This window comes from Heliangelus exortis, chromosome 1, assembly GCF_036169615.1.
Source record: "Heliangelus exortis chromosome 1, bHelExo1.hap1, whole genome shotgun sequence".
Classification (NCBI taxonomy): domain Eukaryota; kingdom Metazoa; phylum Chordata; class Aves; order Apodiformes; family Trochilidae; genus Heliangelus; species Heliangelus exortis.
In genome coordinates, this window is record NC_092422.1 from 135,219,747 (window position 1) to 135,243,259 (window position 23,513).

Genomic DNA, 23,513 nt, shown 5'->3' on the forward strand with positions numbered 1-23,513 from the left:
CCCCATGAGTAGCTGTGTAAAGTTGTTTTGGAAGCTGCCAGTGTTTTGCTTCTAGTTTAAATCTAGTAGTATAGGACTCTTGCTTTTAAAGGTAATTGGACAGAACTGTAGCAGCATAAAACTCGGGGTTAAAAGCTGCTGCTTCCAAAGAACCAAACAAAAGCAAAAGTACATTTGGTTCAATATGTTTAGTTATTCTGTAAAATAAGATTGGAAATACCCATTCACTGATCCCAATATTTTTGCCTTGAAATCTTTTGTTTTTCATTAGCTCCATTAGAGCCAAGGCCTTACTCTAGCGAAATTCAGGAGAATCTCAGAGCAGAATATTCCAGGACTGAAGAACATCTTGATACCTGTCTTTTCTGGGAGTATGACCTTGCTTTGGATCTGGGTTTCCCAAATATGGAAATGCTTCATGTTTCAGGGCTTTGGCCATGCAGATCCTGCCTGAATGTTAATGCTGTTTCAGTTTGGGGTTTTTTTTGAAGCAGGAATTCCAGAAAGCTGGATAACCTGCCAACTATTTTATCCTGGAGAAAAATGCCTTGCAACCCCCAGGTCTCAAAGGCAGATCTCAGCAGGAGTGCCCAACAACCACAGTTGCTGGAAGAACAGAAAACGTTTCCTGTGGCAATGCATTTAGGAACACTTAAAAGGCTCCCTACTTCTGAATGCCTTTTAAGTCAGATCCAACCACTCCTCTGTCACTCCTCTCTGTCACTGATGCAAGTCTGAAAATCCTGCTTCTGAGCTTCTAACTGAGACCTGGCTCCAAGTGCATCCCTGGTGAGACTGGAAGCTTGAAGAAGCCTTTTGGAGTTAGGGCTCTCTATGCTTCCAGATTCCTTACTGCCCCATAAGCACTTCAAATCACACAACCTTAGACAGGATTCCTAACTGCTAATTAATGTATTGCCATGATGATACAGACGCCATAAGGGCACTGCAGCAATGAGACTGACAAATGTGTGTTAATGAATGGCCACAAACACCTGGGAACTTTGCTGCAGAAGGGGAGTGTTAGTAAGTATTCCTGAAATGCCTTACTGAGATTTCCAGCCTGCTGGAAATCTGAAATATTTGGTTAAATTTCCTTTTCAACTGTGCTTACATTTCAAGCAAAAACTCCATCCTTCCCTACTGAATAATGTTCTGCAGGAATTGGGAACACCATTTTTTAGGGGGCTTCTATAAATCTACTGGGGTGCATCCATACTCTTCCTGAGGGAGACTTTGGGTAGAGTTAAGACTTGTTTTCACCAAAGGCAGAGCCTGAATACTTTTGTGCTGGATTTTACAACATCTCAAATTGTTTGTTTTTACAAATACTCCTCCAGCTCTTTAATGTAATCCAAAATATATCTTCAGATAATAAAGAAATGTCCACAAAACAAAGCAAAGGTAGGTTGTTATCCTGGATTACTAAACTTCCTATATCAAAATGAATTACAAGACCTAATACAGTTCTACTGTTAGGACAGTCCTGATTTATATTAGTTTGTGCTAATAAAAGCATCTCCACAGCAACCCAAGAGACACTACTTAGAAAGGCAAATCAATTTTCATTTTTAGAAAATTAGCCAACAAATTGGTGTGTCTTGTTCTTATAGAACAAAAGGGTTATTTAGATAACATAAATTACTAGTTAAGACACATAACACGTTATCTGTATTTAATGCACATAAGTATGGATACTTTCACCTAACACAGAGAATGTTATGTGATACGGTGTAAACTGGAGACTACTTCCTGAGTTGTGAATTACTGACTGAGTGACTTCAGTGCATTTTGTGGCTTATGTACAAAATATGTGTTACAAGACTGTATCTAAAATCCTGCTGGATTCATATATTGTATAGGAGAGAAAACCAATGCATTTAGAGGTTTCCCACAAACTCACATCAAGATCTGGAACAGATGAAACTGGCTACCTTCCCAATGCAACCTGGTGAAAAATTATTCAGCAGTATTTTTTTTCGAGTGGAAAAAAAAATTAAACACAAATAATGAATTCCTATATTCACAGAAAAAAAAAAAAAACCAAAACCCAACACATTCAACTTCCCTCACCCACCAAAGGTGCACAAAAATTACAAAATGAGGCAGGAAGTTAATTTTTGAAACATAATGGACATATAAAATGACAAATGCACCAAGACAGTTTCTGCCATATTAAAAGAATCTCAGTGCATTCTGATAGGTTCAACTTTCAGCTCAGCCTGCGACGGCATTTCTAGATCTGTACTCTCTTAGTATAGTAACAAGCAAAAATTAAAATGTGTAAAGGTATGATAAAAAATAAATAAATAAATTGAAAAAGCAGCTTGCTTAGGGTAAAGGGAACATGGCACTTTATCTTTTGACAAATCACAGAATCCCAGAATGTTAGGGGTTGGAAGGGACCTTAAGAAATCATTGAGTCCAATCCCCCTGCTAGCACAGGGTCACTACGTGTAGGTCACACAGGAACCCAGCAGGGCTTTAAATGTCTCCAGAGAAGGAGACTCCACAATCTTGCTGGGCAGCCTGTTCCAGTGCTCTATCACCCTCACAGTGGAAAAGCTTTTTCTTATGTTTACATGAGAAATAAGAAAAGGTATGTCTGCACAGGCCATTGATTTTACCTGATCAGAGGCTATTTTAAACCCCTTAAGTGTTACCACTGACCACATCGTAAGCTCTCCAGGTTAGCTGTGGAGTCAAGCAAGTGAATTTGAGCTACTTTTAAGAGCACAATCAAGACTGAACATTCGATTCTGCACTGATGTTCATAGGAAACACAGTCACATATTAGGTAGAAAGCAGCACCTTCTCAAGGTATGTTTTTATTAGCAAAGCTCATCTGTTCAGTATTAATCTTTGGCAGTGTGAATTTAATTTGAAATTCCAAGTGGTTCAGGACTGAAAAATAGTTTAAGCTTACTACTTAGTTTAATCTTACTACTCTGGATATGCTCTCAAAGTTCTTATAAAGGACTATAAACTAAGAGGTGGTTTAACAGCTTTCTGCTTTTCTGCTCTTAGCCATCATTTCCCATCTGGAATGTGGTAAATGATGGGGTGAGTACTTCAGGTACCTGAAGAATAAAAGAAAGAGTGATTGTTCCTCAAATAAATACACTATAACTTCTATTGCTTCCACATAAAATTAGCTGACAAAGCCAACTTCTACAACTAGAACAAAGATGGCCAATGTTTCACAGAAATAACCACTATTTACAGATGGAAAGGAGAAGACGACAAAACAGATTTAAAAGATTTTTCTGAGTTGATAGTTTTCATGCCAAAAAAGTCTTTACTAAGAGGAAAGGTGATCTTACACAGCTTATATTGTGCCAGAAGCAGGGAAGAAAACAATAGCACAGGTCTGATTTAAAGGCTCTAAAATGTAAGTAAAAATTCCAAACATTATGACTAAGATTCCAAATCAATTTTCCTAAAAGATTAACTAAATCACACAGCAAATAATTCACAGCAAACACTTTCTACTTTTACCGATGAATCGAGACAGCAAATTCTGTTTAACATTTTACATTCAAATTTTGCCAAGAACTTTTGGCCACAAAGTAGCAGTTCCCAAGAATCTGAAATCCCATTTTAATCCACCCTCCTACGTCCAAGTGTGCCTCACATCTCCTAAAGATAGTAAATCCACACACAAATTCAAAAATACATTTTGACTCTTTACTATAAAAGACAAATACGTTTAACCATTCTTATTTTCTCCTATTGTGAGTTCCTATTATTTGAGTAGTAAAATGCATGCACTGCCTTCATCATGTCTTCATTAATTTAAAAAAAATAAAAATTTGAAAAACAAACTGGCTTCTTCCTCCTTCAGTTCCAATCTTCTAAACATCATGTAGTGTAACAGCTTTTCAAAAAGACTGTACTGGAAATAAGAGGCTCAGAGAATTCTCTGATACACTATGCACCAGGAAAATTTCAATTTGTCACATGAAGTTGTCTGTTATTTTACTATTGTCAAAATCTTTTAAGTGATTAGTCTCTGTTTATGTAACTAAATTTTTGACACCGAATAAGTAAGTATTTGGTTGGCATCATGTAATAAAGGAGGCTGAAGTCTAAATAAGAGAATGATGCCTCAACAAAACCAACTACTGAAAAAATCTCTTAAAAAATCCATGAATTCCCATAGCTGTTATCAAGCATTACAAATAGTTCTTGTCAGAATTTACACCAGCAGAAAAAGTGCACAGAGACAGAAAGGAATGCCCAGATGATGGCTGTCTTTGGGTCTATGTCTTGCCTATGTCAGCCCCCTTACCCAGGCCTCCTTTGAGCCAGGCTTTACCCACCTGACCACAGGCTACTATTTTAGAGAAGCAGCTTCATTCGATGCACTGAAGAGACTTCCTCAAGTAATGGGTAGATACTGAGTATTTGGTTTTTGATATTCAGTGTATGGCTCTAGGCCTTGTTTACTCTTTAATTACTCAAATAACATTGAAAAAAAAATATTTCCCCAGCTTTCTATCATGCTAATCATGACTGCAGGCTATTTCGTGGCAAATAATAACCAACCACTTCACAACACCACCAGGGGGAAATGAGTATGCGTTATAATAACTTGTGCAGGTGAAAAAATATCCTGGCTAATTCACTTAATGTTTCCTTACTATTAAAAAAAATATTTTTTCATGTAGTTTCTCTAGATGGTTAACTTCTTTCTTATGTATCTCTGGTTCATTCTTGGGGCATTTTTCATGCTATACTGAAGACTCCAAGAGTCTGGCAGACACTAATTTAGTTATAAAATATTTTAACAACTACCCCACAACGGAAAATGAGAAAGCTATCTAACGTTGCATCAGCCATGTCCAAGCTTTTACATCTTTAATTTTTCAAAATAAATGTTATCTTAAGAAGGTTTCTGGGAGGGCTAGCGTAGGTAGGTTTTAATTTTTAAGCTTATGAAAACTGGGGGTATCCAGCCTTCCACTGCATAAGATGATGCTAACATGGTCATGAAGCATCAATAGGACTGGAACTTTTAAAGCCACCACACAGTCTCTTGAACCTTATCCTCTATGTGATATTGTAGCGGGGAGTAAAACGCACGGTTTATTCCCACATTTTCTATTTTTCTATTTTCTGACTTCAGCGTAATGAGGGCTATCATAAATTTTGCATGCAATTGAGGATATTGTAGAGAATATGCTCTCCTGGGCACAGATTCTCTGCACCAAGCACAATCCTTTCATGTTGTATCTCATTTCCTCAACCTTTTATCACAAGGTTCGAATTCTACTCCTTTTATCCAGGCATTTTCCACCCATTTACTCCTTAGTCTCTTCCTACAAGTTTTTTCCAGGCTTTGGGGATATTTTGCACAGTTAGTTTTATCCAACAGCACCTGCAGTCCCATGTCTTCTGCCCATATGAAACCCTCTCCTCATCCCATGTCTTCCCTGAGTCCCAGGTTTCCTGGTAATCCTAGCTACTCATTCCCCTTAGCAAAATCCAATCTCTTTTTCTCCTCCCAATGGCCAAATTTCAGTACAGGTTTCCAATCCTAACAGATTATTTGTCCAGATCTGTTCTGCACACCAAGATGCTGATTCTTGCTTTTGCTGTATTTATATCAAGCAGCTGCTTGGAACCACCATGGTATTTGGTGAACAGAGTCTTTAATAATGCTGCTGCCTGCTCAAATGACCAGACCTGAAAGAGGCTGAGGTAATGGAGACATTAGAAAGGTCTTCCTCCCTCCTCACAGTGGGGTTTAATATGTGCAGGTGGAATCTTGGGCAAGATTAATTGCTAAATATAGCTCTCTATTGAGCAAGTGCAAACAGACAATGCATTTTACCTTTTACTGATTTAGACAGATTTAGACAAGAGCATAAAAAGTAATGGGTACCAGGACCAGATCTGTTTATAAAAGTTTACTAGAGTTAAAAAAAAATTTAAAATCAACATATTTCTATAGTTTGTTCCTGGAAACAATGAGCTGTTATGGCTGAGAGTTTCTTTCAAAAAGACACCATACCAAACAAAATCTCTGACTGATTCAAACAACCTAAGAAATTTCAGCTAAAAGATTTAAATGGTTTTGTAAAACCATAAACAATTTAAAAAATCTATTTAATCAAACAAGTTTAGTAATAGATGGTACCAGTGTAATCTGCAGGTTAGAAGTCTATCAAATCATTTTAAAGTGGAGGAATGTATCAATTTACCAAAAAAAAATCTTCAGTCTGCTTTTCATACCTGATCACAGAAAACCTTTGAGGAAAAAATACCCTCTGCCATGAAGTATCAAATAACGAATTGCTTCAGATGCCACTGATCTTATATTCTTTAAGGAAATTGTGGGCTTTTTCCCCCAATCTTTGCACCAAATACCTTAGAGCATTTATTAATTACTGCTTTTACCTGGAAGTTACTGAAAATGCAGTGTAAAAGTTTTTGTGCCCAACTATTCATTGTTATTTCTGATATTCCTATTTCCCTATTGCACACCACAACTCTTTTCCCAAATCTAGTTGCATAAATGCATTTTGTTATATGCTCTATTAAAATTATTTCTAATATGGGATGTTGAAAAAAATGAATTACAAAAGTACCAGGACTCCTGTGAACTTCAGACAATGATTATCAGGATAGATGGCTACATTTACTACGAACACTGTCAAGTCTAACATAGATATCAGTCTTCTGAAAGTTTGGTAACACAGTTTTTTTATGCACACAGTCACAAAAGAAATTTCTGATGAAAACCACCTCGGATTACATAATTTACAGTGTCAAGATATTATTATACAAACACTCATTGAAAGAAGTGCTCTTTGACATTAAACAGAAGGCTGGTAATAGGACACAAATTAATCTGACATAGTACCAGAGAGCTTAATGGTTACACAAGTTTTTAAGCAGTCTTTTACTTGCCATAACTTATTGTTTCTAATGCATTGCTGTACTGGATGTAATAATATTTTCACACAAGAAGCTTGATTTGCATGGAAAGTCTATACTCTTGCTCTGCATATGCACAGACAATGGAGATGAAATAAAAGCTAAAGGACACTTCAAGCAACTGCAGCAAAAGGGAACAAAAACATTGGCACAATCTTAAGCTGTCCAAGCAAAAATGAAGTTAGCCCAGTGCAGCCAAAAAAAGCACCTTAGAAGGCTTTTTTGAGCATGACTGGTAAAACATAACATAGCATTTTGTTTCTATCCATACCATCTATACCCACTACTAAAGGAATTCACCAATATGCTCTCTGTTGGCACAAATATAAAAGCACAGGTGAATACACATGCAACACAAAATTACATGAGCCTGGCAATAGCCTCTCAGTTTGCCAGGGAACTTACTGGCTTGGATGGATGACTCAATAAAACTTCAGGATGCTAAAGAGAGAAAGAAGATAGGAAAAGATGGGGAAAATTTGGAATAGGAACAGTGTGAGAGAGAAAAAGAAAAGATGCAACATGAATTTAAAATAATAGCTGCAACATTAATTTAGTTAGAGAATAGAATCTAAATTTGTGTTTTAAGCATGTATTACTAACCAGCTTTTGAAACATGAGAAACATGAAGATTCATCCTCGTGCAAGTTTGATCTTGATTTCTCAGTATAACAGTTTTGTCCAGTCCTGAAATACTTAATGTAGTCTTGTGTTTGGGTTTACAGATTACAGTTTTACAGGTTGAATGGGATTTTGACTTCTAGCACTTCGCTTAGATCAAGCACAAGACAGCTAACTAGTTAACACGACTAATGCAGTAACTGACATTATCTGAATGCTGAACACAACTCCTGGGTTTTTCATTTTATTTTTACAAGAAGTCCTGACTTCCCTGGTAGCCTTTTTCTTTGTAGGTTGCTACACGGAATACATAATTTATCATCCCCTCTCGAAAAAACAAATCATCAGTGGAGAACAAAAACCCAGTATTTCTACCTCATCTAGCAGTATTATCAGTAATATTCTCAACTGTGACAGATAATCTATGTTAACAAAAATAAAAACACTAGAGCCTGTATGAGACTAACGGAGCTAAGTCTTGGAATCTGACTTTTCATTCAGTCATTTTCTCCTGTCTTTTGTAAGATAGTATCCTCTTGAACCTGAAGGAAGAACACCACAGCAGAAAAAAACCAAAACATCGTCTGAGTGAGGCTGTTGAATCTAGATGTATTTTCCTGGCACGGGATCACTCCTAACATTCTCTTATGAAAAGTTCCTAGAACTTCACCTAGGGAAAGTTTGTTAACATACAGTTTTGGACCAGGTTCTCTAACCTTGATCCTTTTCAAACGAAAATTTCTATAGGGAGAAAAACTATGCACTGGAAATTATGACAGACAAAAAATCCGTTCATCTTTGCTGGAACAAATTTTATTATTAGTTGGCCTCTCCCAGGTTAGAAAAACAAAATTAAACAAAGCAGATTGGATGGGAAGACAAGAAGAAAAAGTTAGGAAAAGGGTATTCTAAAGAAAAACAAATAGAAGAAAACTTCTATTATAAAACTTTCTTTAAAATAGAATTTTGGAAAAAAAGAATTCCTAAGGAAAAAAAAACCAACAAACCAACCACACAACATAGAACCACTTAAGAAAAACAGGGAGAGAGCCCCTTGTGTGTGATTTCCCCCTAATGATTCCATCTCAGCAAAAAATGAGCCTATTTAAGGCAGGACACCAGGCCATGTAAACTCAGCAGGGATTCATGGCTTGCTTTCAGCATTCAGAACCTCCCACAGTATCTCCTAGTGGCAGCAGGCTGACAATTAGCACAGAAGCAATGACAGCAGAATAACTGCATCATTAAGCATCCAAATTTGTGTAACTATAGTATCATTATTAAAAAACCTCAAGCTTGAATATGAAAAAACTCCGCTTTTATTTGCTAAGATGGGGATCAAGATAAAAGAGTTATTAGGAAGAAGAGGAATAGTATCAATGAGAACTGGACACCTAATCAAACACTGGAGACTGATTACATGGACAGAAAAATAATACCAGCAACTTTTCAGCACCTCTGCACCACAACTGGTTAATAGTATTTCATTTTAGTATTAAGTTAAATAACTTCCACAGAAAAAGTGGAAGCTTGCAGTGTTGAAGATTTCTCAAAGGCTCACTGTTTAAAGATTAACAAGAAGGCTTTTTCCAAGAACTGCCCAAATCTTTTTTATCTAATCGCTTCACAGTAGTCCAATTCAGTCTCTTCTTAACTTCTAAGGCTAATGGATTTAACTGAGAGTACTGATCAGGAAAAATAAGAGGCAAGGGAAACAATAATGATATTAGATATCTCTGTGAAAACTTTGAGGAAAACAACCTAAAAGGAAAAGCTTTTTGTCATTTGCTGTGAAGAGCTATACAAAGGAGCCCTTCCTGCACAACTTATGCAAGAGAGCACTCATGTAATAAAACTCAACATAATAAACCTCTAATTTTGTATTAAGCTAATACTCCTGTGTAGCCATTTGTTTTAATTGTGACAGTTGACCATGCAGATGTGTAAAACTGAGTTTTTAGAAGCTTTAATGTGGAGCTGGATTATCTATCATGACTGTTTGAGGGCTGGCAAGCCTTGAAAATGTCAAACTACCTGAATAAACATCTGCTATGCATTTAAAGAGAGAAAGCATTTCAAAACTATTTTTCTATTTTTCTTCAAGTAACAAAAAATGGCAAAAAAGGTTAAAAAATATCTAAACTTAGTATAAAACATATTCAATGGTTGCTAACTACATTTATTCGAGTGGGTAAGAGTAAGAATGACTTGGTTTGAGAAATCAAGGAGGATTAGTGGTTGAAGTGGGCTCTTTCATACAGCTTGAGCAGCAACAAATGCACTGCTAATTGTATGAAAGCATACCTGGATCGTAGAGCTTCAATTCCTTTATGAAAAGCCATTGTGGACCGACTTCTTATCAACAAAAAAATCTTTCAGTTGAATTTGAACTTTCCCTTGAATAAGAAGCATGCAGTAGCCCAACATGACACAGTACTTAAAAAAGAAATAAGGAATCGATGATTTTGTCTCAGTGGGACTTGAGAGAATATTTTAGGGTCTCTGCACAGGAAACAATTGTCCAACTGCCCTACTATGCAGTAACACCTGAAGCAGAGGAGCAAATATTGAGAGCATTATGGAAGGTTTTTATACTGCAAATAGGTGCTTGGCAGGTTATCGATTTTTTTTTCCTTGTAGCGCTGAAGCAATCCTAACTGAATTGAGGTGAGGTAGCTTCTTTGGATGGGAAGACCTGAATCTGTTTGTGTTTACAATTCAATTAATTTATATTCATTATTTTTCACAGAACCTAATTAAGAATATAGTTATTTGTTCCACAGTTGTTCTATGCAGTAAACAGTGCTCTTAACATTTGAGATATTTACCCAGCTTAACCCTTAGGAAAAGAATCGCAGGAGAATAATTCACTTTCTTAATTATTCCCTTGAAAAAAGAGATCAGATTATAAAAATATATGTTCTTATGAATGGGCTCAGTGTCCTTATGTAATGTTCCTGGATACCAACTATTAAACACAATTCTCTCTAAAATGGAATGAGTAGAAGTAGGCCTAAAGGAATTATAACAAAGAGCTGTCATCACAGTGCAAATTAACTGCATGTTCATCTTTTAGCTGGCAGTGCTTTACCAGATTTAGTTGACCTCCACAGCCACTGATGCTTCTGATAAATTCTCATTGCTTATAGTGAGGAAAGTGATCCTAGAGGAAGCAGTGCAAAGCAGTACATTTAAAAATGCTAAATATAAAGACACATTCCCTAAATAATTGAATTTTCACATATGGCTTTTCATAACCTAACTGTTATATCCTCTTCCAGTTAGGCTTTTTTGTGGGTTTTTTTTAAGTCACCATAACATTTTCCACTGCAGCTGTCTGCCTACAAACTAATATTACCACCCAATTGCTATAGCAATTTCTGGCAAATTTAATCTACATTTCTCAACTCATTATCAGTAACACACTGACAAAGGATGAAACTGCTACTCATGACAGAGAAATCAAATCAAAGGGTCCTTCAGGACTTCTGAAATACTCACCTGCTCTATGGCACACTGAAAACAGCATGTGAGACTGATTCATACAACTATGTATTCTTGCTATTGTGTTTTGTTGGTGCTGAATAACAGAACTGTTTATTTTGTGTAAGGGAATTAAAAAGAAGGGCAAACATGGGTCGAGTATGTGAGTCGAGTTTCACCATGCAGCATTCTCTGGTGCATTAACATCTACCTTGCACACATGCAGCAGAAATCCTAAACGGGTCTTACATGTCTACTCAGAATTTAATTTCACATTCACTTGGGGAACCAGGACATAGTTCCAAATTATAGCATAGGCACTCCTCTTCAATTTCTTTTAAAAAGTGAGTTGCCTTTTGTCTTGTTCTAATTTTATCAATTGCAATGCCAACATAAGACAAACATTCTGTTCAAATTAATTAGCATGCTTCTAATCCTGTATTATTCTTCTTAACAGCAAACTCCTACCAGTGTTTCAGCTGTGACTAGCAATGAGATTAAAACAGAAGAACACAGGCTTTACTGGTGGTATATTATTTTCATTTGTTTATATGCATTCCTATGGGCCAGGCCAATCATGTTTCACGATTTAATTGCATTAACACCTACATGTGTTACTAATTGCTATGTGAAATGTGTAGCTGTTAAATTTTTATCTGTTACACAATTTTAATGGCACAATTACCATGATGAACTGTACTGAAGAAGAATAAGTCTTGAATTCCAAGAACCTGTTAAAAAAAACCAAACATCCCACAGCACTGTTATTACATGTAAATGAAGTCCAAAATTAGCACTCGTGGCTGAAAGTTTTCTGATCAGCTTAGCTTGTCAAATGGTTGGCATGGGCAAAACTTCCCAGTACTTTTGAAAAGCGATTCTAAGAATTCAAACTCAAGACTCAAAATTTTTAGTGTAGACATGGCCAATTTGTCAGACACTGAATATTCACATGACATATGCAAATATGAAGAGAGATTACCTTCTTCAATTGATTTTCCATTTTCAAGCATTCTTCCTTTTTCTGTTCCAATGCAATTTCCAGTGTCTTAAGTCTTGAATCTTTCTTCAGTCCTGATGAAGCTAAGGATGAAGCATGTTCCTTCAGATCCAGTAATGATGACTAAAATAAAAGATGTAAAACAACTATCAAGCAAATACCCTTTATGTACAACTGTTTCTTATGTTGTCTTTATTTTCTTCCTACCCCTTCATGCTATGTTCAGAATCCAACTTAGAACAAAATATTGTCAGGATGTTCATGTCACTGACTTAAGACAGCCTGATTTGATTCCCAATTTCAGAATAAAAATAACATGTTGTCTAACTTAATCTAAAAAGAATTTCTAAAGATGGAAGATCCTGTAAACTCAGCCTAGTGCTTCACTGACAGTCATGTTTAAAAAAAATTGTTTTAAATAAAACTGTACTTAAAATTTTAAGTAGTTAGCAGATTTAGCCACAGTACCTAAAACAGAGTGTGCAAAGCTTTTCTGCATATAGCTGCTATGCAGTAAAACAGATTCACGCTACTTATCTCCAAAAGTCATTTCAACTTCTTGTTTTCTGAACAATTTTTGTGTTGGTTTTTTTCCTGTCTAATGTTGAATTCCATGTATATAAAATCTTAGCACTTCCTTGGTGCATTTTACTTTGAGTTTCAAAAAAAAAAAAGATTTCAAGTAGACTTGAATGTTACAATTTGAAGACAGGAACAGAGAGCATTTTATATTTCTCTAATATACTTAAAACTGATCCGTCTAGCCAACTGGCTCAATACCAACAACCAAGTTAACTATCAAAAAAGGACTCTTCAGGGTCAAAAAAAGAAGCTGTATTGTCTCCATTAAAAAAATAAACATTACTTATACACTTTTGGCACCCAAAGCTTTGATCAGCCTCTGTCCTTTCCTCCCTATATTTGACAGGAACAAGTTTGTTCCCTACCTTCAGTTGCCTATAATCACAGCTCCAGATAATGCTATCAATGACCATCAGTCATTCACTACTAATATGATTAACTGCTGCAGACTAGGGGACTGTGTGCTATTCTGAAATATTCTACAGTTCTGAAATATTTATGCTTTAAAAAATTCTCAAACAATATATTCTACTAGATACTTTGTTGAAGGACTATTACTATAAATTAAGAGTTTTGAGCTAAAAAGTAAAGCATATATATACAGCAAAAAATTCTAACACAACAGATTAATTTTGGCGGTCAACCTCTTTCTCTGTGAGATCTCCTTGTAAAATGCTGACTCTCTCTTTCAGGTCCTTAATGTCCTTCTTGTAGTTGTCAATCTCTTCCTGTTTTTCTCGTTCATCTCTGTCACGTGTCTCCTTTAGACGCTCAATGGTCCTCTCCTGACAAGAAAAAGCACTTCTGTCAAGAAAATTCCTCCGAGTCAATTCAACTTCTGAGAGTTCTTATAACATTTCATATACACTTGGAATGAGGATTGCAGTGATACTGGCATTTTCTTTTCAGTTGTAAAACAGATCCTCAAGGAGGACACTTGAGAAATCTATGGATTCATTGATAAGAAATATGAGGCTTTCCATATCTCTGAAAGCTCACAGTACTTTACAATGCAGCACAATTTATCTGATCCTGATAAAGTTAACATAGGCCAGCATACGTTACACATTGCTTCTTTACTTCTTTTAATGTTATTTTTCCAAAATGACTCTTCAGAGAGTAAGAAGTGTAGTGCATATGTGACACCATGGTTGATTTACAGTAACAAATGGCAAAAAAGCAACTCTTCTGTACACTTGAAGTCAATGGAGCTTTGGTTATCTTGGAAGCTGAAGAGATGCATGCAAATTCCCCAAACTCAGGCAAAGGTTTATTAAAGAGTTTTACATTTATAGAATCTGACAGACTAGGAGCTGTAATCCTGGGTCTCCAAGTATCAAGAAAACATATAAAGTCATTTGAAACAGAACACACCACAACAGAACAGACTAGGCTGTTCCCGCAATCAGCTATCACCTGAGAACTGAGCAAGGGTAAAAAACCATGAGAACAATAAAGCTACAAAAAAAGTGAGACTGAAATATAGCGACATCAGGATAACTACTAATTTTGATTTAACATCAAGAATCAAAACTCTGTTTCAGAGAACCAAATTTAGAAAATAAATTAATTAATATATCTGAGCTTGGGCTGGGCTATGGGCTAGCCACACGCAGGGCCTGCAGCAGCTTGTGGTGAGGGATGGATGGTGGTATCACCCATGCTCCCTTCAGCCCTGAGACAGGAGGTCACTGTGCCACTGCACTAGGGATGTCCATGGAACAGGCAGAAAATTTATCTATAGAGGTTATTAGCAGAAGGACCTATCAAAGGAAGGGCCTCAGGCTTCCCATACTCACTTTTTCTGCCAGCGCTTCTTCCAGCGTGGTCAAGGCAGTGTCAGTGTTTGTGGTGTCAGCCTGCAAGGATTTCACTCGATCCTTTAAGCTGCTCATTTGCTTCTCCTTGTCTCTTAGCTGTTCCTGAAGATTTTCAATCTGAAAGAGGAGGAGTACATTTTAAGAAGACAGCAAGAAAAATCATGAAAAATAATCTTAAATTCTTTTAAACATATCCTTAAAGCAAAAGAAGTAGGCATAGTTCCTATAATCCTACATCAAAACATCAAAACCACATTAGCAAGGAATGAGTAACATCTCCAGTAATTGGGAAGGAATTCAGAATAAGACAGACTAAATAATATTTACAAGAAAAATACAAAGAAACAGAATTATTCCTACTTCCCAAGGATGTCGGACCCTGCATGACTGAAGGATGATCAATGTATTAACAGTATGACAAGAAAAAATATATGAAAAACATTACTGCTTATATAAACACAAAAAGACACTTGATAATTATGAAGCTGAGAAAAAGTATTATTTTACATATTGCCTTTGGTACTGTCATATTCTTTCCTGTACTGGCATGTTGCTTTTTAATCTTACACGATGGTTTGCTATATGGTGCACTAACACACAGTAGTAAAAAATGTAGGTATAGTACACAGTGGGTAGAAAATATATCAGCCTTGTTTTCTGTGAGTGTAGAATTCTATCAGTTTATGAGCTCTTAATATACCTTTTGATAGACTGAGAAGACCTGATGCTAAACCCTTTTTGTGCATACACACATCACAAGAAACAGACACATTAAGATTATGATAACCTGTTGATAACAAATATATCACCAAAGGATTAAACTGGGTAAAGATTTCTCAGTTGCTTCCTTCTGGTTGTTGTTACTGACAAGTTCTTCTTGGGTCAGCAAATGTATGAACAGGTGAATGACACGTGGCATGTAAGGTAACTATCTCCTAAACACTTGCAGCAAGATAATCTCTCAAAAACATCTGTAAGAATCAGTGTAGCCAGACAACCCCATTTGGTAAGCTAAATTAAAGCATTAAGTAGTCTTTTTGCTTCAGCTGTTGAACAGCAGTTAGCAGCTCCTTGATTACTGGAAATAGAGCAATTATCCCCACATTTTACTCTTCAGCCCTCAGTTTATGCTGGTAAAACTGAGCTCCTGTGATAACAGAACAAATTAGTATTTAAACACATCTTCTACATCTTTGCTATCTCCATTAAAATGAAACCTGGAACACAGTTTCAGAAAATGGTCTAGATCTGTGATGATAAAAGTAAAAGATTTTGCAGGAGGCTGGACATCTAGTCACATATAACAGTAGATGTTTTTAAGTAGAAGCTAGCAGAAACCCTTGCTGATGTTTCTTTGTAGCCCATAGCTATGGAATGAGTCTCCTGGTGTAAGACTCTTCGTATGGTCTTTTTTTTAAAAAAATTCCTGAAAAAATTCTTTAATGCAAGTATATGTAAACTTGTTATCCACCTTTTTACACAATTTATACATAAGTGATAGCAGATAAACTACATAAGCTTTTTTTTTTTTTTAAAGGAATGCACTGAAATTGTTTTTTGTTTATCTTTGTCACTAGCTTCTATTAAAAAGAAGTATTTAACCTTTAAGCTATGCTTCAAATGTACATTTGGTCACAACACAAATCACACTGCAAAGCAAATTTGAAAGACCATCAAAAAAACATAACCACTGACATTCCATGGGAGTCAGACATAAATGTAAGAACTGAAAAATCCTTTATACCTTCAGATCTATGATTCAGTGCTTTACTAGCACATGCTTGTAACCCATGGAGCTTAAGAAGGAACTCTGCTAGTACAGATTGAAAAGTTCTCCTGGCACCCACACCTACAGCTCCTGAGGAGGTAGGATCCCCAGGAGCAGCCTACGTGGCTGCTTTTGACCTTAGGAGCTTTCAGTGTCGTCAGCTGTCTAGACAGGCTGGCTGTTTAGACAGCCAACCATGAAAATATACTACAAAGAAGGGTGAGCTATTCTTAGACTCATGTTTACTTCTGGAGGTGAAATGCTCTTTCAAAAGGTTCCAATTGGCTGAAGAGGGGATAGTGTCGGGTGACTTTCTGCTGTGAGCAAACCACACAGAAGAGACAGCTAAATAATTAATTTTCAGCATATATTGAGGTGCTTGCTAAGGCAGCACAAACGTTTCCACAAGTACAGGATGCATTTTCATGTTTCATTCAGACAGTTCAACAGCACTGCTACATCTTCCCATTGAAAGTGCACCTTACAGTATTCCAAGAAATAAAAGTAAAGTAAAATAAAGTAAAATAAAATAAAATAAATGCAAGTTGTAGAAAGTGTGAATCTGTGTATTTTTTCAGTCTACATGCATACTTTTCAGTCCAGAGTAATGAATGATGTTTTTTGTTATCATCCTGGGAACAGCAGATACACTGAAATGTTGTAAGTCATGCTAATACCTTAGCACTACCTAAGGAACGCACTCTACCTACAATTGTGTCTTTGCAGGGTCAGATAACTGATGTTCCCCAGCAGAGAGATGCCCTTAAAACTACAGAAACTGGATCAATTGTTGTATCCAAATTATAACACTTCTATAATAATAGATGCAATATTTAATTTATTACATCGTATAAAACTGTTGCCTTTATTCCATTTTTCTCCCAAATCAGCACTACTATACATATAATAAAATGTAGGCTCACCAAAAATACATACTAAGAAAAAAGAAAAAAACAATCTATACTTGGCTAATATAGTAAATGAAGAATTACACTTCAATGTGCTTACAAGTAGCTTTAGAATCTGTTTCAAAAATAATACATAATACATATATTTGTTTTACTATCCCTTTTTCCTACGCAACCAACCAAAAAAGTAATTCTAAACAAATTCTTGAAGAACAGAAAGAAATAAAGCAAGTATAACCAAAAGAGGGTCTTTGTTTCCTCCCTGGCAAAAGATTAAATAAATCACAATGGAAACACCAAGCCCTCTGGAAAACATTAAGGGACAAGAATTGAACCAGCACTGTTTAATCTTTAAATATTTGGAAGACAACAAATTTCCTCTGAAATGTTCTATAAATCTAAGGAATATGTATTACTGTACAAAATTTCCAAAAAGAAAAAATAAAAAAAAAATATATGCTATTATTAGATTATTACTAATCTTAATTCTTCCCATATATACTTATTTTTCAGGGTAAAGACAGCTGTCTATGGATAAGCTGGCAACACTCAGCTTACTGTAAAGGTACACATAGATACATACACTGGAATAATCTGTTTGGCATACTGATTTCCACATCAATAATGATTTACTGAAATATTTTTTTCCAACATTACCAGTTGTCAGGCACTATCATATTTCAACCTGGGTGATTTATTTCTAGTTGTGTGGAACTAATTATTTTGCTTTCCAGCCCTGAAGCACAGGCGCGGAGGCAAAAGTAGTCTTCTCTGGCATTCTGTTCCAAAGGCAAGGAAACATTCTACTTTTTGCAAAAAAAAAACCCCAAAAACTTCACTGAAAACTCCAAGCAAATGCAAATTAAAAACAGCCCAAGGACTTACATGAGACCCATCCAGTTTAATACCCATCAAAGCCACTAGATTCCAAATTCTTTTAGTTAGAGGTTACTACTGGATCCTTTGCATCAGGTTTCAACCAAAAAGCTCTTCTGTAGAACTGTTGTGAACCCTAGGATATTTAGAAATTGAACACCTGGAAAAGAATTTCTATTTTACCAGTGAATTTCAAATTAGAATAAATCAAGTAGGTTACACTAGAAAATTGAGAGGGATCTGAATTTAAGAAATTTTGTTCCTAAACTTTATTAATGAGAGATCACCTTAAGTCCTGAAAGACTGTTCAAGAAAGCTATACTATTTGATTCATAAATAGTACTATGTTTCTGAAAACAATTCTTTGGAAACCATAATGAAAGCTTATTAGCAGATATTAGTGGTCAGTTTTATAAGATTAATCTGCAGTTTTATAAATGTCACACGGAAGGAACTTTTAAGTAGATTTTTATCAGCCAGAAAAGCAGTTCAGCTATGTTTACATAAATAGTCTCTAAGGACAATTCCATCCTTTTTATTTCCTTTCGCCTTGCTTTCCTTTGCATACCTAATCATCCTTTGGTAGCACCAGTTTGCTGACAGATCACTGCAAAGTAGAACTAAGAAGAACAGTCACCATAAACTGAGCTGTAATTATGAGAGCTTCCAAATAGTAAAGACCTTTTTCTGTACTGTCATACTACCTATAACAGTGTTTAAACCAGATGTTTCAAATAATATTCTGAGACTGTTAATACATTAATACATGTTTGCAACCCTTCTGTCCTGCTAGTAAATAGGTTGAATTTTCTTCAAAACTTTAAACACAATCCTATGACTACAGTCTGTTGTTTCTGAAAACTGATACTGAAAGGCATTTTCCTTACAAGCTTCTAAGGAGTCTCAAGAATAATTCAAGTCAGAGAAAAAGAAAAAAGAAGTCAAGACTCCAAAACTGAATACTGATTTGCTATATAACCTAAATTCACATTTTCAGGGGAGCCAACATATATGTTCTTAAGCTATGTCTCAGTTCCTAACCATATGCCTAGAAAAAAATTATGCATTAGCAATAAATCGCATCCTTTGACAGCTGTAAACCAGTTAAATTTAGTGAAGAAATTGCTTCATTCTGAGGCAGTTCAAGAATATCCATAGCCTAGCCTAGTCAAAAGCAAAGACTTTAAATTGTAAAATCCTACCATGGACACTGGCCAATCCAGAACAGGGTTTTGAAACAAGGGGTGCAGAAGGAAGAACTCTTTCCAACCCGTTAATATTGGTTACACCTCAAAGCACACAGGCTTTAATATGAATAGACAATACTTTATGTAATATGCAAATTAAATAACAAAAGTATTCATACAATATTTGTTACAGCAACATGTGAGACACTTGGTTAAATACATACAGTTAACTACATAAACTATTAAAAAAAAATATCTACCACTGGTTTATCTTAGAGCTTCATCGGATGACCCCTTGTTTTTGCTGGTATTCATTGGCTAAGAAAATTTATTCATTATCCTCCAACAAGATTTCAACCTGGTTTTGTTAAGACAATTTATTGGTTCCAACCTAAGTCAAACAAACTCATTCATCTAAGTAACTCAAAAAAGAACACCGCTGTTATAAATAACAAAACAAATTCTTTTAGACTTTGCTTCTCAACTGCAATGAAACACTTTTATATATTACCCATTTACTTCATATATGTTAAAATGTGACTTCTACTGAGAATTCTGAGAAGACTCAGAAAAAACTGACAACAAAGTTCATTACAGAAAAAATACAACTACTATAATTTGGAATTCAAAATAAGGAAAATCAAAACCACTTTATTGTGGAAGGCTGATAAAACAAAAATTGGAATGTGTAAATGCTAATTTAGATCTGATATTTTGTTTTGTATGAAGCAGAATAAAACTAAGAAGTTGTGACACTGCTTTCAGAAAATCAAGCTGCACAAGGTTATATGAAATTTAAAAAGTGTCAAGTGAACAGCCTACTCTACTATGAATTAAATTTCTTTCCTTGGATAAACTAAGTACAGTGTTTTATTGATTACTGTTGTGAAACACTCTTTATTATATAGCAACTTGATCTTATATAGCCAGGAACAGTGATACTATTTTCCTGACTTGCCTTACTTGGTGCTACAGAGTAGGGATACCATAACTAGACACATCCCTGCTTAGATACATACCCAGCGCTGCACAACAGATTGCATTCTCTTTACAGAAAAAAGGGTGATGGGAGAAGACATGAAGAAAGGAAAGGCTTTACTCATCACAGGCCTGCAATACCCAAGAATGGAAATCAGGGAGCAGGAAAGACCATACGTTAAGGCAGACAAATGGATAGGATGGGAACATGGGATTTAATGTTGACTATAAAGGAAATCCTCACCGCAAATTAAACTCCATTTACAAATCATTTAGGATCACTCAAGCAGAAGGCTTGAACAAAGATTTAAAATGAGATTTGGATTCAGACACTAAATTACTTTGTCCAAATCACATTAAAATGATCAAAGAAATACTCTAAGGTAAAACTGTGTTAAATCAGAGGGGAGAGCTCTGGAAAGGAGGGATCCATGCCCAGTCAACTGTGATTGTCTTGTTTTATTCTCCTAGAAAGGATACAGAGTAATGAATAGGAAGGGATTAGGAAGTCATACTGTAAATAACACAAGAAACTGTGCATGCGTGGGTATTCATCAGTATTTATTTATCACTGTTCTCATAGAATTACCTCAGAACATACAGTGATAGGTGACTAAATATCAAAGTCTCAAATAAAATTCTTTCACATTCCATCTTCAAAAAATGTATTAAACCAACATATTAAATTAATATAATAATTTGATAATATTCTTTCCATTTTACACCACAGGCTGGGCTAGGCAAATCAACACTCCAATTTATACTGAAAATACAGGCTGGGAGCAACAGAGAGTGGCCCTACTCATCCAGAATTTCTGTGTCTAAAACCATCCTCCAGACATCATTGTCAGAAGGTATCCAAGCCTGCTATCATATAGAGGAGCATCCTAATTATCAAATGTGTGCTATTCTGGGACAAGGTGAGCTTAGTTTCCCCTGGTGACGCTACTCCATACTGACCACCTTTGGATAAGTGAAATCACAGGCTTGATAGCTACTCATATATTTGTGCCTCATGACAGTCCTAAATGACTGTCTAAATACTGTGCAGAGAACAACCTTAGAAGACTGTCTAGCCTAGTGGATTCAAAATTCACTCTTGAATCCAGGAAAATATTGATTTAAAGTGAAAAATTACTCCTTCCTTGTTCTACTGAAGATCCCTAAGTTGGCTAATGCAATCGGTAATGTCTGTTCCAGACATAGCTCAGACAATTCCCCCGGGAGGAGAAAACGCCTGGATGCCTGGTGACCAATGCTTTGGAAATTGTGAAGTCTTGCAACCCAGAGAGCAATGAAAAGCCATGAGAGGAAGACTGATGTAAGCAACCCCAAAAATGGCACACGCCCTTGCTTTTCCTGCCTCTTCAATCACAGCAAACTTTGTATTTGTCCAGCACGACAGTGAATACACCAACAAAGCTTATTAGCTTTATCTTGCCAGAAAAGCTACACGTTTAATTTATAATGAAGCCAAGAGGCCCCACAGTTGGCTGTTTTCCCAGATCCCTTCAAGAAACCAGAATCTGTCAGTCCCACTACCAATGAGTAATGTTTCATCTTGCCAATCAAGAGGTTATCTCAAGGCACAAGAAGGACATAATATTAAATTACTGCTCTTCTTTGAGGAATACTAAAAAAAAAAAAAAGACTCATTCCATACATGACAGATTTGCTGAATTATGGTGTCATTTTTTTTAGAATGCTGGAGCACAGATAATACCAGAAACTCCAGTGGAGTTTTACCTAATGGTATTTTGATAGAGATGAAAGATTAATTTTCTCTAAATTTTTCTATTATTGCTCTAAATGATGGTAATACTTCTAACTAAAAATCTTACCCTATCTGGTAAAAAAAGAGACAAAGAATAACAAACAAAAAGAAAAGAGACAAAGGATAACAAATTAGACAGAACAGCTTCTGGAAATGTCTAAAAGCCATGAGTTTTAACTTTGTTATGTTCAGTGGTAGTCAGCAAGCCTACAACAGCAAGGCTTGAATGAAAGAAACAGTTGCAACAGAAGAGGTCTCATAACCCTCCAGGGAGATGAAGGGATGAATCCCCCATGACTCTACAGGACACATCTTTGAGGTCATGCCTGTCAGTTTTAATAAACAAGATGGCACAAGCCTGCGGAGACTTTAAGTCTTTCCTCTGTGGCATTTGAAATCTCAAAACCAGGTTTGGAACAACTTCAGTGGCATGCCTTGAGATCTGGAGTAAAAGGAGCAGAAGTACAGCTTTTTCTGACGGATATATTTACAGAAGTACTCTTGTATTTGCATAGCTTTTTAAGCCACAGAGTTCCTGAAGAAAAGTAGCTATTTCATGAGTCCTAGCTGAGCAGAAAGCCCAGCCTATCTTCATTTAACCTCCTTTCAGAAGCTGGGTTGATGGAGTAGACGATCCTGGAGTAAAGTGCTCCCCCTTAAATCCTAATCATTCAAGCATATAAAAAAACCAGAGAATAACCTTGCACACAGGTATACAACAGAGGCAAAAAGTTATTCAGAGGGCATAAGCTCACCTACTTTGTAAGTGTACATGCAGATCATCTTTATTGGGACAATCTTAACTTCGTTCTTTTCTGTATGGTTTGCACAACCAGCCATGCTGCAGGTTTGAACAGGACATCATGTACGGTGCTACCAGAGGATTCTTAGGCATTGTCATCTTACAGAGTCTCAAAGGGATATCTAACAATCCAGTCTGCATTTATTAATTCCTTAAAAAATATATATTCCTTCACCTGCTAGGCAATCTCAAGGCAACATCAAGGAACTGAATTAAGTGTTTGAGAATGCATCCCCTTCTCTATGCTCTCTTGCCTCTTCAGAGTTGGAGCAGAAGAGCTGCCTGAGGAGTTAAATCTACTTCACAGATCAAGGAATGGAAAGGAAATGATCCTTAAAATATAAACACTGCTATTGTACTCACTATGATCACTAATAATTTGAAACAACTGAGTTATAAATTTTATTTGCAGTCCATCTCTCCTGCCAAACAGCATTTTTTATCATTAGCATAGGATAATTTGATTTAATTTTGCTTTTTAAGCTTTTTGAAAAGCAGAGGGCATTTACTTCCTCTGGAGAAAGGCAGTGCTTCTTATCCAAAAGAGCAGGAATTCTGAATTTGGAGTCTTCCCAAATACTAGCTAAACAACTAATATCAGCATAGGCAAAAAAATACAAATATTAATTAAAAAAAAAAAAAATCATCTGTGTTTTTCCTTTCTCACATGTCAATTATCACACAGTGTCTGGGGAACTGCCAAAAAACCACTGCTAAGTTCAGACACTAAAACTTGCCTTTTATTTGCCTACAGCTGCACTGCACGATAAAA

General features: G+C 36.0%; 1 protein-coding gene across 18 annotated transcripts in view; it reads right to left on the bottom strand.

Moving 5' to 3' along the window:
• Positions 1 to 23,513, bottom strand: part of ERC1 (ELKS/RAB6-interacting/CAST family member 1) — a 277,145-nt gene that overhangs the window by 165,618 nt on the left and 88,014 nt on the right. For 10 of the 18 annotated variants that reach the window (XR_011730564.1, XR_011730563.1, XM_071768456.1 and 7 more), the window contains 4 exons: positions 14,428 to 14,565; positions 13,273 to 13,413; positions 12,029 to 12,169; positions 7,348 to 7,383 (listed from right to left, as the gene is read on the bottom strand). Coding sequence is in view for 13 of the 18 variants with exons in the window: in XM_071768456.1 (XP_071624557.1) it covers positions 7,348 to 7,383; positions 12,029 to 12,169; positions 13,273 to 13,413; positions 14,428 to 14,565 (456 nt within the window). In the remaining 5 variants the exon portion in view is untranslated. The remainder of the gene's footprint in view (positions 1 to 7,347; positions 7,384 to 12,028; positions 12,170 to 13,272; positions 13,414 to 14,427; positions 14,566 to 23,513) is intronic. The other 8 variants (XR_011730571.1, XR_011730566.1, XR_011730568.1 and 5 more) reach the window with 1 other exon arrangement.